Raw genomic sequence first — 16,277 nt, forward strand, 5'->3', positions numbered from 1 at the left:
ACGCTGTAAGTTTCTATTAATTAATTATATATACTTTAATTTTTTCATGATTTATATATATACTTTCTAAAAAACTAATTGTTAATTTATTTTTTCCAACAGCAAAAATATAATTGGGCGTTGGGGATCACTGAGAGGGTGAGGAAGAAGTTTAACGCGAAGGCGAAAGCTCGCTTGTTGGACACGGTCTCCAACTGGAAGGGTGACTGGACCGTGAAGGGGTATGAGCGTGGCAAACCCGCTGAGCTCACCACGGATGTGTGGGATGGCCTCATCCGTTATTGGCGCCTTCCTGATTCCATTAGAATCGCCCAGGCTTGCTCTAACTCCCGTAACACGGTCGATGAGCACGGAAACGGGCCGATGCTTCACACTACGGGCCAAAAACCCCACGCCGGTGTCCGTTTGGAAATGGTAATTAAATATTTTATTAAATAATTTTTTTAATATATATATTAATTAATTCTAACTTTCTTAAATGTTTTTTAGGCCAAAGAGACGGGACATCTCCCGTCTCTTATGGAACTTTACGAGAGGACCCACAAGAACAAGGCGGGCGTATTTGTAGATGGCAAGTCCGAGCAAATCTACAACGACGTAGTTGCTCGGGTTGAAGACCGCCAGACTCAGCTGACCCAGCAGTCTACCGACGGATTACCCGTCACCTTATCCACACTTGAAGTGGATAAGATTTACGAGGAGGTAAATTTTCAAAAAAAATAATTTTTTATTATTCATTTAATTTAACTTTAAATTTTTACTTACAATATTTATTTTTTGTTTTTAAGGTTGTCCCTAAAAAAAAAGGACGGACGTTGGGTATTGGTTCCGTCAACGATGTTCCGAGAGCGACATCGTCTTATGGTCAGCGACGGGATGATGAAGTCACTGAGCTGCGTAGAGAGTCCGCTCAGCTGCGTAACGAGTTGACCGCGACAAAATCTCGAATGGGTGGAGTCGAGGGCTTCTTGGATGTTATTGCGGCCACAAATCCGGAATGGGAGTCCATGTTGAGGAACATGCGACAACAACATCCCATCCAAGGCGAGTCATCCGACGTACATAACGAGGCGGATGTTACGAGGAGGAGTGATGAATTATACCGGGCGATGAACGACCCTTAGTTTTTTTTTCCGGTTGTTGTATTATATAAATTCAAAACTTATTTATATATAAAATATTTTCATATTGATTTATTTTTATTTAAAATTTTAATTTATTATTAAATTAAATAATTTTAATTATTTTTTAATTATATTTTTAAATTCTGTAAAATAATAAAAACGAAGTAAATTCGTAGCTAATGTACGACCTCTTTACGTGGAAACCTTACGAGGAAATGACGAGAAATACTAAACGAGTATTTTACGAGGAACCATTTACGAGGAAATAACGAGGAAAGATTTACGAGTATTTTACGAGGAAACCATTTCGTGGTTGTTACGTGTATTTTGCGAGGAAACTTTTTCAAGGTATTTACGTGTAGATTACGAGGAACTCGTTTTGAGATATTTACGAGAAAATATATATAGCGACGTCCTTACGTGGAATATTGACGTGGTCTTTACGACGAATAGCTCTACTTCGTCTTTACGACGAAATATATTCCTCGCTAAGTTACGACGAATTAGCGAGTAAATATGTGTTACGAGACGAGTAACGAGCAAACGCGCTTCCTCGCTAATTCGTCGTAAAGCCTCTTTTACGACGAAATAACGAGAAAAACCGCCCTCGTTAAGATTATGTTTTCTTGTAGTGTTTTAATATCTATAAAACTTTTTTTGTGATTAAAAACTATTATTTGGGATTTTTTAAAAAAAAAATATATATATTTATTTATATTATATAAATTTTTTATTTATTAAAACTATATTTTGTTTATTAGAACTATTTTTATATATTTATTAAACATTTTTAATATCTATAAATCTTTTTAGAATGATTAAAAACTATTATTTGGGATTTTTTTATAAAAAAAAAATAATTTCTATATTTCTATATTTATTAAATATATTTTTTTAATTTACAGGTCTCATGATGATCAGACCCGGTCTCGACAGCGTCGTGGTCGTGGTGGTACGGGGTCAAACATGGTAAGGATGATCGCATATCTTTGTTGGAGACCCAGATGGCGGCTCAACAGGCGGGCTATGAGGCACAGAGGAGGGCTGAGCCAGCAAATGATGGAGATGATGCAGATGATGTACCCGAACGAGGTGTTCCCGGACGTGCCAGACCTGTAGTTTTTTTTTTTTTCCAAAAACCCGGAATGTTTTATTTTTATTTGTGAAACTTTGAATATTAATTAATATGATTTCAATTTTAATTTTAATTTTATATTTTCAAATTTAAATTTCAAAAATTTTATTTTAAAAAAAAAAAAAATATTTTTTACATTCCGAGGAAATGAAATACCGAGGAACACTTGATATACTCGATCGATCGATGCGTTTTTGGACATATAACCATCGATCGATCCGTTTATACCGAGGGACATGTTCCTCGGAATATTCCGAACGTTTTTTTATAAACGGATCGATCGATGGATATATGTCCAAAAACGCATCGATCGACGAAGTTCCGAGGAAATATCCCGACGACGTTCTCCCTCAGTATATTCCGAGGAGCTTTCCGACGAACTAGTGGTCCTCGGAATGTCCTCGGAAATTTGTTTCCTCGGAATTCCGTCGGAAAATTCCGAGGGATTTCCGAGGAAAGAAGAAATTCCGAGGAGTTATTTCCGAGGACTTGTTTCGTCGGTATGTCGTCGAAATATCGTTATTCCGATGACATACCGACGATTTTTTCCCTCAGTATGTCGCTGTTTTCTTGTAGTGCAAGTCTTGTAAAGATTGTTTAAATGAGATTCTAATAAAAGCATTGGTGTTTGCTTGTGTATTTGTCTCTTGATTTATCTTCTGGATTACCTATTGTTGTGTCATCTTGCACTAACATAAGTATGATATATTGTAGTTGTGATCGTTTCTTTTTCCTCACAGTTTCCCGTTCGTTTATGACCTAAAATAGCAATAAAATACATTTTCTAATTTTGTCTAGTATTAAGTTGAACGACGGCGTACTACGATTTAATGGAGGCTCGATGATAATCAACTGTTGACTTTGGAAAAGCTTAAATGACCTAGTCAACATAAATGTAAAGCTTAAATGACCTAGTCAACATAAATGTAAAGATTAAATTGGCCAATATTAAAAAGTTGATGATTTAAATTGCTCAAATTTAACTTCAAGTTTTTTTTTTGCGTTTTTGATAGTTGGAGATTATTTTGGTGGTTTTCTCTCAGTTGACCCTAAGGTTATAAGTATATTTTTTCTTTTTAAAAATGAGAATAAAAATGGTTAACGTAAGTGATATTAGAAATGTGGTATTTTTGACAATTTTCCAAAAATTGTTACCATAAATATAGTACACAAAAATTAAAGCGACCAAAATATTTTATTAAAGAAGTAAATACATACTAATATTCCTAGGATTAACTAATCTAAATTTAAAGTTGAGATTTGAAGGGTAGTTTCAGAAAATAAGTACTTAAATTTTAGAAAATTTTAAAATAAAATTTTTTTAAATAGTTTCAATTTTTTTTTTGATTTAAAAAAAAATCGAAAATAAATTTTTAAAATTTTGAATTCAAAAAGTAATATTAAAAATTAATAACAAAAGAGTTTTTTTTATCTTTTAATGAAATTTATTTTGATCATTTAAAAAAATTTATTTTGGTCATTATCTTTTAGAAGAATTGCCCTAAGATTTGCTTTTATTACTTAGCTTGCAATAAGAAACACGATGTCGACAGGTGAACGAATGTGCGCATGGGATCAGGTACAATGCTGCCTATTTTGTGGTGAACAAAACGAATCCAGGGATTATTTATTTTTGATGTCCCTCACACTTACATGTTCTGGTTAGAGGTTGTTGGTACGCTTCTGGGTCGTTCCCTGATCCTGATTGGGAAGAGACCCTCACTCACCTCGCTACTCATGGTTTTGATCGTCTCACCTATCTACTCTTAAGACTCGTGTTTCAAACTAATGTTTACATGGTTTAGAAGGAGAGAAATGATAGGAGTCATCTTAAGAAGCCTTGACAAATTAGTCAATTGGCCAAAGTGATCGGGAGAACAGTGAGGAATCGAATTTTGTCAGTGAATTACTCGGAAAAGCCTCGACTTCGAGGACTGATGCAACTCTGGTTTAGTATTCATACTTAGGCCTGGAAAAAAATTATTTCTCTTTGTACATAACTATTTTTTTTTTGCTGATGATTAATAAATTTAATATTTCATAATAATAAAAAGAATTGCCCTAAAATTTATGACATTACAGATGGCTCACATTTGTAGCACATCTGGTTAAGGGTTATGACAAATTTAACAAAATTATGACATTACAGGTGGCTCACATTTGTAACACAGATGGCTCACGTTCTCATCGATCCACTATTCTGAAATTGATTCACTACTTTTTGTGATAATATTGGAGTGTAATCTTCTTGTAACACATTTGGTTAAGAGTCCGAATGGTACCATACGAGACAACTGCGGAATAATTGCGGTGCGGTTCAAATAGTAGCAAAAACATAAAGATGTTATAGGTATATGTAGAAATTTTTGTTACTATTAACGGCGGTGCAGTGCCGAGCAGACCATCACCATTAGACCCCAAAATAGTTTTAGTTAGATATTAAACAATAACTTATTTTTTCATGGATATTTGTTTATATAATTTTGATTCTTAGTTTTTTGTTATATTTTATAAGATTTTAAATAGAAAAAATAGAAAAATATGATTCCATTGATGTTTCTTTTTTGTCTGGTTAATTATGCTATAACAAATTATGAGAAACATTACATAGACGATATTACAGCCGACAATTCTATATGCCTTATTAGGATTTACGTCAGACTGCATCACTCTTAGTAGCCCTATGAGATATATTCCTGACGGTAATTCTTGCGCAATGCTGAAGATCTCTTGTAAGCATTTCTCTAATTTTCGGCATAATTCGCCTTCTCCGAAAATTGAAATTCAAATCTTTTCCTGTGAAAATTGCGTTGTCTGGGATTCGAACTCCAGATTTGTATGTAAAAACCTTTAAAAACCTTGACCATTAGGCCACGGTACTTCGACAAAATTGATTCCGTTGATGTTTTAAACTAAGGCTGGCAGTCTTTAGCGTCAGCGTTTAAAGGTTGTCTGTTTTATAAGACAAAGTCAATAAAAACGAAATCCCTTCAAAGACAACGTCAACTAATAGTCCCCACAGGCCACAGCTAATCCGGGAATATTATTAAAATAATATTTATTGGATCATAAATATAAATATAAATATTTTTAAAATATATAAATATAAATAATATTTTAATAAAACAACCACTTAAGAAAGACTGTTACAGTCAACTACAGCTTGAAACGAAAGACGACTTTTCTCACATCAAATCCTCTTCTTCTGATCTCATTCAAACCCCCAAAGCTGCCTTTCGATCATCAAATTGATTTTCTGTGTTTCTACTTCGCGAGATTCAATTTCTGGGTTTACTGATTTTATTACGAAACTGGATTCGTAACAGATGAAGATCGGAGACTTGCTGTCGGAACTGCTTCTGTCTCTTCCAGAAGATGTCTTTACTCTCATCTCTCGTTTACTTTCACCATCCGACGTTTGCAACCTAAGCCTATGCTGCAAAACTCTCCGTGACCTTGTTGATTCAGAGAAGATATGGCTTGTGCAGTGCGAAGTCGTAAAGGTTCTTCCTTTATCCGAAATAGTCCAATGGCGAACAGGGATCTCTTCTTACAAGGCTCTTTGTCGGTTTCTCGTAGAGGTAACGAAGCCTCTTGTTGGGGTTTGGGTTCACCAGAACCCTGAACTAGGGAATGTTGTTTACGTGATGTCTGGTTTCTTGTCTGTGATTGGTTGTCGGATCATTCCGCAAGAAGTTGGTTCTTTGGGGATCCAAGAAGGGAGGCTTCTGTGGTCGCCTGTGTTTGAGATCGTCTCTGGTTTCGATGGCTCGGCGAGGTTTTTCCTCCATGGGATAGATAGAGAAAGCAGTTACTTGTACCCTGGTTTCGTTACTAGCATTGACAAGTGTTGTAATGTGCTTCTCCTTGAGGTTGAGCCCAAGAGACGAGAGATTGAGAGAACGGAGAAGGTTCGGTTTCCTTTTTGTAAGCTACCTTTTTGCGATAGAAGGAAGTTACTATACTTGGTGACAGGCCATGTAGGTTTACCAGTGCCTGAGCTATCGTTGAAAGATGATAAAGCGACGTCGTTGGAACGCAGAACCATGCTGCTTAAAAGACACAAGTTTGGTGGGAACTGGAGTCACATGAGCCTGGAGGATGAGTTTTGTTACGATCCGATTCAAGTGGAGATAAATGATGAGTTGTGGACGCATCTTGGTTACGGTGGAGATTTTCGCCACGTGGACGATGAGATTCAGGTGCAGGGGACACAGAGGAAGAGTTTAAGCAAGTATTTCAGAATTGGGATCAAGAATATCCTGAGGAGGTCTAGCTCAACTGGTTCGAGTTCTTCTTCTGCAAAGCAGCAAGCGTCTTGTAGCAGTGAGATTAGACGTTTCAATCTCCAAACGTTTCTTAGCTCTGGTGATTTTGTAGGTCTTAGTGTTAAAGCTTCAAAGATTAAGCTGACTTCTTACCGAGGTTGGCCAAGCATGCACGAAACTCATTTCGCTCTTTATAAGCTACCAATTAAGATACCTGTGGAGGAGAATCAAGAGTATGCTGGCTTGTGGGGAGGAACCTTTGGCTGGCCACCTGGAAAATGCACTGAAGATAAACCCGGTAAGGCTCTTTTCTTACTGATGCTCACTTATGAAAAATCTCAAGATGGTAGTGATAGACTTCTTGTCGGGACTAAAATACTAGAAGGCACTCACTATGTGATGCATCCTAATGGATCTGCAATGTTTGTTGTAAAGATTGGTTCGCCTACTTCTGAGATCTTTCCTTTTGATGACACAACAAATGGAGAAGAAAAATATGGTTTTGAGTGTTGCTACACAGGAGAAGGTATTGCAAAGGGTTATGGTTTTCGGTATCCTGGATACAAACCGGGTTCACTTTTCGTGACATCTAAAGGTCTTCTCATGTTTGTTTGGAAAGAAACTAAAACTGTGTTGACGTTGCAAAGACTTAACCTTGAAGAGCTCTTGAAGAAAGGCGTGTGTGTATCGCCTTTGCCTCCATGTCTAAATTTTACTTATCTGACAAAATCTCACACCAATGTGTTTGCCTCAGGACAAAGAACATCATAGAAGGTTTCTTCAACATACATGTCTTGTCTCGTTTCCATTAAAATTTCATTGTTGAATGGGAAAACCACAACATAAAAGTATGCTTTCAGTATATGTGTGTACTAAGTATATAAAACAATGTATTGTTACGGTAACTAGATTTGTGTCTGAATTAAATATATAAACATTGTATTGTTAAATGTATTAAAGCGAAAGTTACACAAATTCAACGTTGATCAAATGTAAAAGTATTGTTTAAAATGATAAAAGTAGTGTAATTTCAGAAACATTTGAGACAATGTAAAGAAATTATGAGTTTATATCTCAGAAACAAAATAATAATGTTGAATATCTGTTGCAGAGTGTTCCATTTTCCAACATTGCCCGGAGGAAGACGAACAGATTCATCATGACTTGGTAAACACGTTTGCGTAAGACGTTTCCATATAAGTAAAGTTCTCAACTGGAGGCAGAGGAGGCACCCATAAACCCAAACCTTTCTTCATGATCTGGTCAAGGTCTAGTCTTTTCAAAGTAAACACATCTTTAGTTCCATGCCAAACGAACGCGAGATGATCATCAGAGATCACGTAAAGTGAACCAGGTTTTGAACCAGGATAACGGAAACCATAACCATTTGAGATACCCTTTCCTTTGTAAGAATGCTCAAAGTCTCTTCCATCTGCATCAAACGGAAAGGGCTCAAGGGAAGGTGTGTCGTCTATATCCACAACAAACATTGCTGTTCCATTGGGATGCTCAACATAGTCAGTGCCTTCGAGTATCTTCGTCCCAACAAGACGTTTCCCATTGTTCTTTTTAGATTCTTCGTAAGAGAGCATCAGTAGATAAAAAGCATTTCCGGTTTCATCTTCATTAGATCTCCCAGGTGGCCACCCAAAAGTTCCTCCCCACAAACCAGCATACTCTTGGTCATCTCCAGGACTCTTGATTGGTAGTTTATGCAGGCAAAAGCGGTCTAGGTCCATTCGTGGCCACCCTTTGTAAGAAGACATCTCAGTGTAGGAAGCTTTGAGACTAAGGCCAAATGTGTCACCAGCGCTAAGAAAGCTCGAGAGATTCACACATGGGGAAGCACCCATCTCGTTTATGTCAACCTGCGTAGGATTGTAACACAACCCATCCTCCTCCAGGTTCATGTGCTTCCAGTTCTTACCAAACTTGTGTATTTTAAGGAGCATGGTTCTACGTTCCAACAACATCCCTTCTTCATCTTCTCTCCTTGTGGGAAACAACTTTATACTTAATGGTTCAGATTCATGTAGAAGACCTACATGGCTTGTCACTGATTCAATTAAGTTTCTTCTATCGCTATCATCGAGCTTCTGAAATGGAACCCCACTCTTCTTCTCTTGACTCGGCTCAACCTCGAGTGAGAGCACATTGCAAGTCTTGTCGATGATGCCTGTAACTAAACCAGGGTACACGCAACTTCCTTCTCTGCCTCTTCCATGGAGGAAGAACTTGGTGGAGCCATCGAAATCAGAGACAATCTCAAACACAGGCGACCACATAAGCCTCCCTTCTTGAATCCCCAAAGAACCAACTTCTTGCGGAATGATCCGACAACCAATAACAGACAAGAAACCAGACATCACGTAAACAACATTCCCAAGTTCAGGGTTCTGGTGAACCCAAACTCCAACAAGAGGCTTGATCACCTCTACGAGAAACCGACAGAGAGCCTTGTAAGAAGAGATCCCTGTTCGCCATTGGACTATTTCGGATAAAGGAAGAACCTTTACGACTTCGCACTGCACACGCCATATCTTCTCTGAATGATCCACAAGGTCGCAGAGGCTTTTGCAGCATAAGCTTAAGTTGCAAATGTCGCTTGGAGATAGAAAACCAGAGGTAACAGCAAACACATCTCCTGGAAGCGAAAGAAGCAGACAAGTACCACCAACTGACTCTTCCAACCGTAACTCTCTGATCGTCATCATATTATGACACTCAGGGATCAAATCTGTTCGTAAAGTCGAAATGGGCTTTGCCGGATTCTCAGAGTATTAAGATGGAAACGCAGACTGGGTCTGAATCAGATTAGCTTTTTTTTAACGCACAAAAATAATCAAACTTTCAGATCACACATCAAAAGTTCAGAAGACATCTTCTTCTTTTTTTGGTCGAATCAAGAAGACATCTTCTTAAAAAGTCTACTAATCGTGAACTTCATCGTGAAGTCTACTAATCTACTGAAACGGACCGACCATCCGATTGGACCGGTCTATCCGTGACCTTGACACTATCCGGTCCGGTTACACCTTAAAAACCGGAAAATCTTGTCAAAAACAATGATCCGGCAACAACCTATGACCCGGACCGTTGGTTTTCTTCAAAATTATTACTTGAGTTTTTAATGAGAAAATTTCATATATCACTTAAAAGATATTTTTCACAAAATATGAGAAGAAAATATTCATTAAACAAAAAAAACACTAAAGTATCCTAAATTATAATCAAAACTTTACCTTCTGAATAGCAAAACCTTAAATCATTAGACTTTGAATTGAACCCAACGTAAAACAAATATTTGAGTGAATTAGTTAAAAAATCCAAAAAAACTTCTGAAATTGGTTTAAAAAGAAAAATGGATCAAAAACCTGAATGACTGCAGCAGCAAAGATAGCAAAAAGACGCGCTTGGATCCTGATCCTGCAACTATAATGAGACAATCGATGGGTTGTTGCCACCATGACCAAGCAAGTCGGTTAAATAACCAATGATCAAACTGCTTTGGTCTTAGTTACATTCAGGATTCGTAGGCACCAGAACTAGTAATTTCCGAATTCCTCGCAAGTATCAAAACATATTAATCTCACTTTTCATGGTCTTGTAGACGTTTCCCATTTACCTCTTGGCTCAACATTCGCCAAGATGTAATATTCTCTTCTTAATACTTTTTTGCCTCTCTTATGCTGAATAAAGATTTCTCCTTTTGTCCTAACATCTGAAGCTTCGTTTAGCCTCTAGAAAACTTACACAACCTCTTTTTTTTTTCAAGTGTTAAATTTGATTCTTGTATTACCAAGTATATGTAAATGTCGGAGATCTCATGACATCGTTACACACGCTTCTTCTTTCGTAAATCAATTTGTGGGTTTTACTGAGCAATACATATGATAATAACTAATGAATAGAGGTTTTATGGGTTTCTCTCGTAAAACAAGGAAGAACGGTCTTATTGCGAATATTATAACACTTCAACAAAGAGAACGAAACAGATGAAAAGCATAACTTAGTAAAGACGACATTGAATCCTAAACATAGCTTAGTAACTTCTTCCCCAATAGGTCCACTTCTTGGCTGGCTTTCCTGACGCAAAGCACAGAGTGTCTTCTCTTAGTTCAGGCTGATCAAAGGGAGTACATAGAGTCTTAGCTCCTGCTTCGTTTTCACCCTTAGTATTCTCTTTCACATCATTCTCCACTTCAACTTCATCACACCATGGAGCTAAAACCAGCTTCTTCAGTCTCAGAGCTTCCTTGAACTCATCCCAAGTTTCAACTTTATGAATGCATTCTTCAAGCTTTCTCTTAGCCACATCATAGAGGTCTCTCTGTATTACTTCCAACAAGTCCTTGACTTTCTCAACCAAGTCCACTCTCAACACATCCATCTTCGCTCCAGTGTCGCGCCTCACCACTCTCACCTGATTCTTTTCCAAATCTCTAGGACCGAGTTCGATTCTCAAAGGAACACCTTTCATCTCCCAGTCTGCATACTTCCAGCCACAAGCATAGTTTTCTTGTTCATCTACTATAACACGGACTCCAGCACCTTGCAATGTGGCTTTAACAGCTTGACACTCTTGAGAGATCCTTTTGGTATCAGCACCTTTGAAAGGAACAGGGATCACAACTACTTGATGACGTGCCACTTTTGGAGGTAACACCAAGCCTTTTTCATCTCCATGTGTCATAGCCATCACTCCTATCGATCTTGTACTTAAACCCCACGAGTTCTGCCACACCATTGGCTTTATTATTTTGCCTTTCTTGTCTCTTTTTACTTCCTTATCTTCAAAGGCGATTTCAAACATCTTCGCAAAGTTCTGTCCTAAACAATGCGAGGTCGCAGCTTGTACACCACGACCAGTTGTTGGTATAAAAGCCTCGACGCTTGTGGTGTAATCCGCACCAGCAAACTTCTCCTTGTCGCTCTTTCGACCTTTTATCACAGGAACCGCAAGAAGATCTTCATAGACACGAGAGTAGATGTTCAAAACTTCAAGCACCTCTTCATCAGCCTCTTCCTTGGTGGCGAAGGCACTGTGTCCTTCCTGCCAATCGAACTCACGACCTCTGATCAGTGGGATAGGGTCGCTAACCTCCCATCTAACAACGTTAACCCACTGGTTAACCTTCATGGGGAGATCACGGTGTGTCCTAATCCTGTTTTTGAAGTAAGGGTAGATGATGGTCTCGCTAGTTGGACGTAGAGCGTACGGTGTTGGAAGATCATGTTCACCAGCTCTTGTGACCCAAGCAACCTCTGGCTTAAAACCTTCGATATGGTCCTTCTCCTTCTCGAGTGAATCGCGTTTTATTAACATAGGGAATTTCTTCTCTTCCACGCCACCCAACTTCTCCAGCTCTGCATCCATGTAACTTCTTAGAGTGTTCCAGATCTTTGTTGCTGATGGCTCTAGGATGTAGAGTCCTTTTGTGTCGGAAAGGGTTATCAGTTCACCGAATCTACAAACCTGAGAATACCAACTCGGAAAGTCTTCATCTTTCTTTGCAGAGATTCCTAGACGGGTCTCTTTCTTCATCTCTTTCTCTTTTCTTTCACCAAAAACAGAAGCTTTTGCAACTTCTAGGGTTTTCTCAACCATAGATTGCGAACTACTACTACGGACATCTTCTTCCCGGCCTGACTTCGACATGTTGTTCAAGAAAAATGTTAACTTTGTAACAATAAGCTCTCTCTCCCCCCTGAGAAAGAAGAAAACGTTTATTTGGTTGGGCTAGTGGTTCTAATACATTGGGGTAGTCATGCTTTTATATATAACTTCAAAAAAAAATCACTTTTCCTTTTTCTTTTAATCTTGTAATGTTAAAACGAAACTTGGTCGATACTTTTTATTTTTTTATTTTAATGCAGATTGTTCCTTTTTTTCCTCTTGCGGGTCACGTTTCCTCTTTCTCTTGCGGGTCACGTTTCCTTGTTGCTTGACGACCACGTTTCCTTTTTGTCCTTGTTGCTTGCAGACCACGTTTCTTTTTTGTCTTGATTTCGTTGTATCATCAGGTCCCACGATTATATACGATCCAGCTTCGTTAGTGAAATAAATTTTAGGGTTTATTACATTTGGTGAATTAATTTCTTGCAAAGTGGAGTCGTACTACATAATGATGATTGGAGACTTTAAGACCATCTTTATAGCCGAGTCTTAGTGGGTTTTTAAGTATAATAAGACATTTAATTAAATCAAAACAAAAAAAAATTATATAACCGATCCTTAATAGAGGATTTTGGCAACCGATCGTAAAAAGAGTTCTTAATACACCTTTCAGCAAACTGTGAATTATGATTTTTTTTCTTTTCTTTCTCTCCTTTCTCTCCTCTTCTCTCGCGTTCTCCATCGTCCCGATTACTTCTTTTGTGAAGAGAAGCGTATCTTCCGTGCAATCGGCGTCTTCTCTGTCTTTCTCTTCTCTCGTCTTCTCCTCTCCGTCGCGAAGGGAAGCAGCGGCGAAACAGAGGGTTACAAATCGGCTTCTCACGGTGAAGTCAGCCTCCGGCAAGACTTACAGCCAGTTAGCAGCGGAGACATGACTCAAACGCCGCACTTCCTGGGAATCGGTCTCTCTCTCTTCCCCGCAAAGTTTGATTCTTTTCGTTAACCCGCAAGCTAAAGTTTCGTGCTTTGGCATTTCTTTGGATCGATTGAACATGTTCTCAGCTGCTTCTCTTATTAGCCTTTGTTAGATGGATTGAGAATCTTGGGGGTTTGTCCAATTGTTCAGACACAATGTTGGAACTTTAGATGGTTACTTGTCGGAATTGCGACCAAATTATTTTGGAGTTTGGGGTTTGTCTATTTTTTTTTCAGACACAATGTTGGGACTTTAGAGAGTTTTACTTGTCTGAATTGCGACCATTTTAACTAGTGTGTGGGAGTTTGAACAGTTGGGGATCTGATTTTCAGTGTTTTTATTGATCTGCTGCAGAGATCATATGTTCACAAGAAGAGGAACAGAAGAATGAGGGAGAAGCAAGAGTTATTGCGTGGTGTGAATGCTGTCGCAGCAAACATGTTTACGGTATTACCTCATCTGTGTGTTCTGTTTTTTTTATCTTGCCTCATATGTTGTTTGTTTTTTGTATGCAGTTGTTGCCCCTCCTCTTTCATTCTTTGTAGAAAAACTGGTTTGCTTTACAGATTGAGCTTCTTGAAAAAAAGTACATACAGATTTAGTGTTTCCTGCTTTGCTTCTCCCATGAGCTGAAACTCTGTCGTATAGGCCACTGTTGTTTCTTCTTATGCTCATAGTATTAGCTTCTTCAGTTACTAGAATGTTCTTTGTGAAGAAATTAGAAGGTAATATTTGTTAGTTGTTCCTCTTTATGAATAAGATTGCTAGAAGCCTTTGAGTCTCTTTTAGTGGATTCCATTAAAGCTGAGCACGCTGTAACATTGTTGTGTGTGTATTTAGCTGTTGATTGAGTGGAAACAGAAGCTTGATGCTGTGGAAAACACTGAGAAGAGAACTGCTAAGGAAAGAAAATTGTGGCCACTTTTAAGCAGTGTGCTAGGTATCTTACTCCTCTCTTCAACTTATGCAGGAAGAAGGTATAAAACACAATCTCTTTTCCTTTTATTGCAAGTTCTTGGTTTTGCTTGCTGTTTGGGTGTGAAACATATTAGTAATGAGAATGTTCGTGTACTTGTTGTTTGAACTTATATATAAGGTAGCAAATTGTTATGTAGTTAAATTGTTTTTTTTAAGAAACCCAAATTAAGAAACTACCATTGTAGGTTAAAAATTAGGTGATTCTTAACTAAAGTTTTTAGCTAATATTTATTAGTTAAATAATCATTAAAGTGTACTTAAGTCAGAATATTCCAGTGATTTTTTTATTCTTCTTTCGCTTCCAGAAGACATAACTGTTCTCATGTTTCGTTTACTTTCTCCAAGAGACATATGCAATCTAAGCTTTTGCTGTAAAAGCCTATGCGACATTGAGAACTCTGAGAATGTCTGGCTTGACCAATGCGAGATAGTGAAGGTTATTCCTTCGTCTGAAATAGTGAAATGGCGAACTGGTGTCTCTTCTTACAAGTCTCTTTGTCGGTTTCTTGTAGAAGTGATAAAGCCTCTGGCTGGGGTTTGGGTCTACCATGAACCTGACCTTGGGGATGTTGTTTATGTAATGCCTGGATTCTTGTCTGTCGTTGGTTGCCGCATAATCCCACAAGAGGTTGGTCCTTTGGGGATTCAAGAAGGGAGGATTATGTGGTCACCAGTGTTTGAGATAATCTGCGGTTTTGATGGCTCCACCAAGTTTTTTCTTCATGGAAGAGACAGAAAACACAGTTGCTTGTACCCTGGTTTGGTTACAGTCATCGAAAAGAGCTGCAATGTGCTTTCACTGGAGGTTGAGCCGAGGCTAGAGAAGACTAGTAGCAAAGCCTCAAGACAAGGGTTATTTTCGAAGTTATCTTGTACAGATAAAAAAATTTAGTTGAACTCGTGACGAACCATGTAGGTCTACATGTATCTGAACCATTGAGTGTAAAGTTATTCCCCACAAGGAGAGAAGATGAAGGGATGTTGTTGGAACGTAGAACCGTGCTCCTTAAAATGCAAAAGTTTGGTGAGAATTGGAAGCACATGAACCTGGAGGAGGATGGGCTGTTTTACAATCCTAAGCAAGTAGACATAAACGAGATGTGGGAGAAAAATCGCTGTGTTTACTTTGAATACATTGCAACAGACGAAGAAAGAGATATTAGATATTTGAATCGTCAAGCTTTTAGCTCTGGTGATACATTCGGTCTTAGTCTCAAAGGTTCCTACACTGATGTGTTTTCTCACCTAGGGTGGCCAAACATAAACGGAGACAACTTTTCTCTTTACAAACTGCCGGTTAACAACCCCATGAATGACCAAGAAGAGTATGCTGGTTTGTGGGGAGGAACATTTGGGTGGCCACCTGGGAGATGTGATGAAGATGAAACCCGAAATGCCTTTTATCTACTGATGCTCTCTTACGAAAAATCTGAAAAGAACAATGGGAAACGTCTTATCGGGACAAAAATACTCGAAGGCAATGACTATGTGGACCGTCCTAATGGAACAGCAATGTTTGTTGTGGATATAGATACACTTTCCCTTGAGCCATTTCCGCTTGACGCAGATGGAAGAGACTTTGAGCATTCTTACACAGGAAGGGGTATCTCAGATGGTTATGGTTTCCGTTATCCCGGTTCAAAACCTGGTTCACTTTATGTGATCTCTGATGATCATTTTGCGTTCGTTTGGCATGAAACTAAACATGTGTTTACTTTGAAAAGAGTAAACCGTGAAGAGATCTTGAAGAAAGGTTTAGGTATGTGCGTGCCTCCTTTGCCTCCAATTAATAATTTTACTTATATGGGAAGGTCTTACACAAACGTCTTTACTGAGTCATGGTTCTATTCTTCTTCCTCCGATTCTGATGAGTAAAGAATGTTGAAGATGTACTCTGCAACATATTTAAAGCTCTCTCACATCGCTTTGTCTAGTTTTTGAAATATAAATTCATAACTGCATGTCTTTTACATCATGTTCTTCTTACATTTACAGTACTCACTATGATTGTATCTTGTGTAGTTTTATATTTTGGCATAAGAAATTGAAAAAGATGATTAGAAATATGTTAAATCCAAGAATTTGGTTAAATGATCAATTTCAGTACTTCGGGCCTGGTTCATGGCTTGGTTAACGAGATGTCGAGCACACCTATCTGGTTCGTACCACCATTAGCTTG

The 16,277-nt window shown here is 38.2% G+C and overlaps 3 protein-coding genes and 1 pseudogene across 3 annotated transcripts; 2 read left to right on the forward strand and 2 right to left on the reverse strand.

Moving 5' to 3' along the window:
• Window positions 1–5,391: 5,391 nt before the first annotated feature.
• On the forward strand, window positions 5,392–7,507 carry LOC106432331 (F-box protein At5g39450-like). The gene has a single exon (XM_013873169.3). It carries the CDS (start codon window positions 5,586–5,588, stop codon window positions 7,296–7,298), a length of 1,713 nt encoding a protein of 570 aa, XP_013728623.2. The 5' UTR covers window positions 5,392–5,585; the 3' UTR covers window positions 7,299–7,507.
• Window positions 7,446–9,584, reverse strand: LOC106432332 (putative F-box protein At5g39480). The gene has a single exon (XM_013873170.3). It carries the CDS (start codon window positions 9,239–9,241, stop codon window positions 7,685–7,687), a length of 1,557 nt encoding a protein of 518 aa, XP_013728624.1. The 5' UTR covers window positions 9,242–9,584; the 3' UTR covers window positions 7,446–7,684.
• Window positions 9,585–10,459: 875 nt separating this feature from the next.
• On the reverse strand, window positions 10,460–12,427 carry LOC106449518 (proline--tRNA ligase, cytoplasmic-like). Its single transcript, XM_013891265.3, has one exon. The coding sequence runs from the start codon at window positions 12,184–12,186 to the stop codon at window positions 10,570–10,572; it is 1,617 nt and encodes a 538-aa protein (XP_013746719.2). The 5' UTR covers window positions 12,187–12,427; the 3' UTR covers window positions 10,460–10,569.
• A 1,080-nt stretch (window positions 12,428–13,507) lies between these two features.
• On the forward strand, window positions 13,508–16,082 carry LOC106432309 (annotated as a pseudogene).
• Window positions 16,083–16,277: the final 195 nt, after the last annotated feature.

Source organism: Brassica napus, chromosome C4, assembly GCF_020379485.1.
Source record: "Brassica napus cultivar Da-Ae chromosome C4, Da-Ae, whole genome shotgun sequence".
In the NCBI taxonomy this organism is placed as follows: domain Eukaryota; kingdom Viridiplantae; phylum Streptophyta; class Magnoliopsida; order Brassicales; family Brassicaceae; genus Brassica; species Brassica napus.

Bases quoted from the DNA above. Each gene is read 5' to 3' on its own strand.
- LOC106432331 (XM_013873169.3), top strand. From the start codon at position 5,586: ATGAAGATCGGAGACTTGCTGTCGGAACTGCTTCTGTCTCTTCCAGAA.
- LOC106432332 (XM_013873170.3), bottom strand. From the start codon at position 9,241: ATGATGACGATCAGAGAGTTACGGTTGGAAGAGTCAGTTGGTGGTACT.
- LOC106449518 (XM_013891265.3), bottom strand. From the start codon at position 12,186: ATGTCGAAGTCAGGCCGGGAAGAAGATGTCCGTAGTAGTAGTTCGCAA.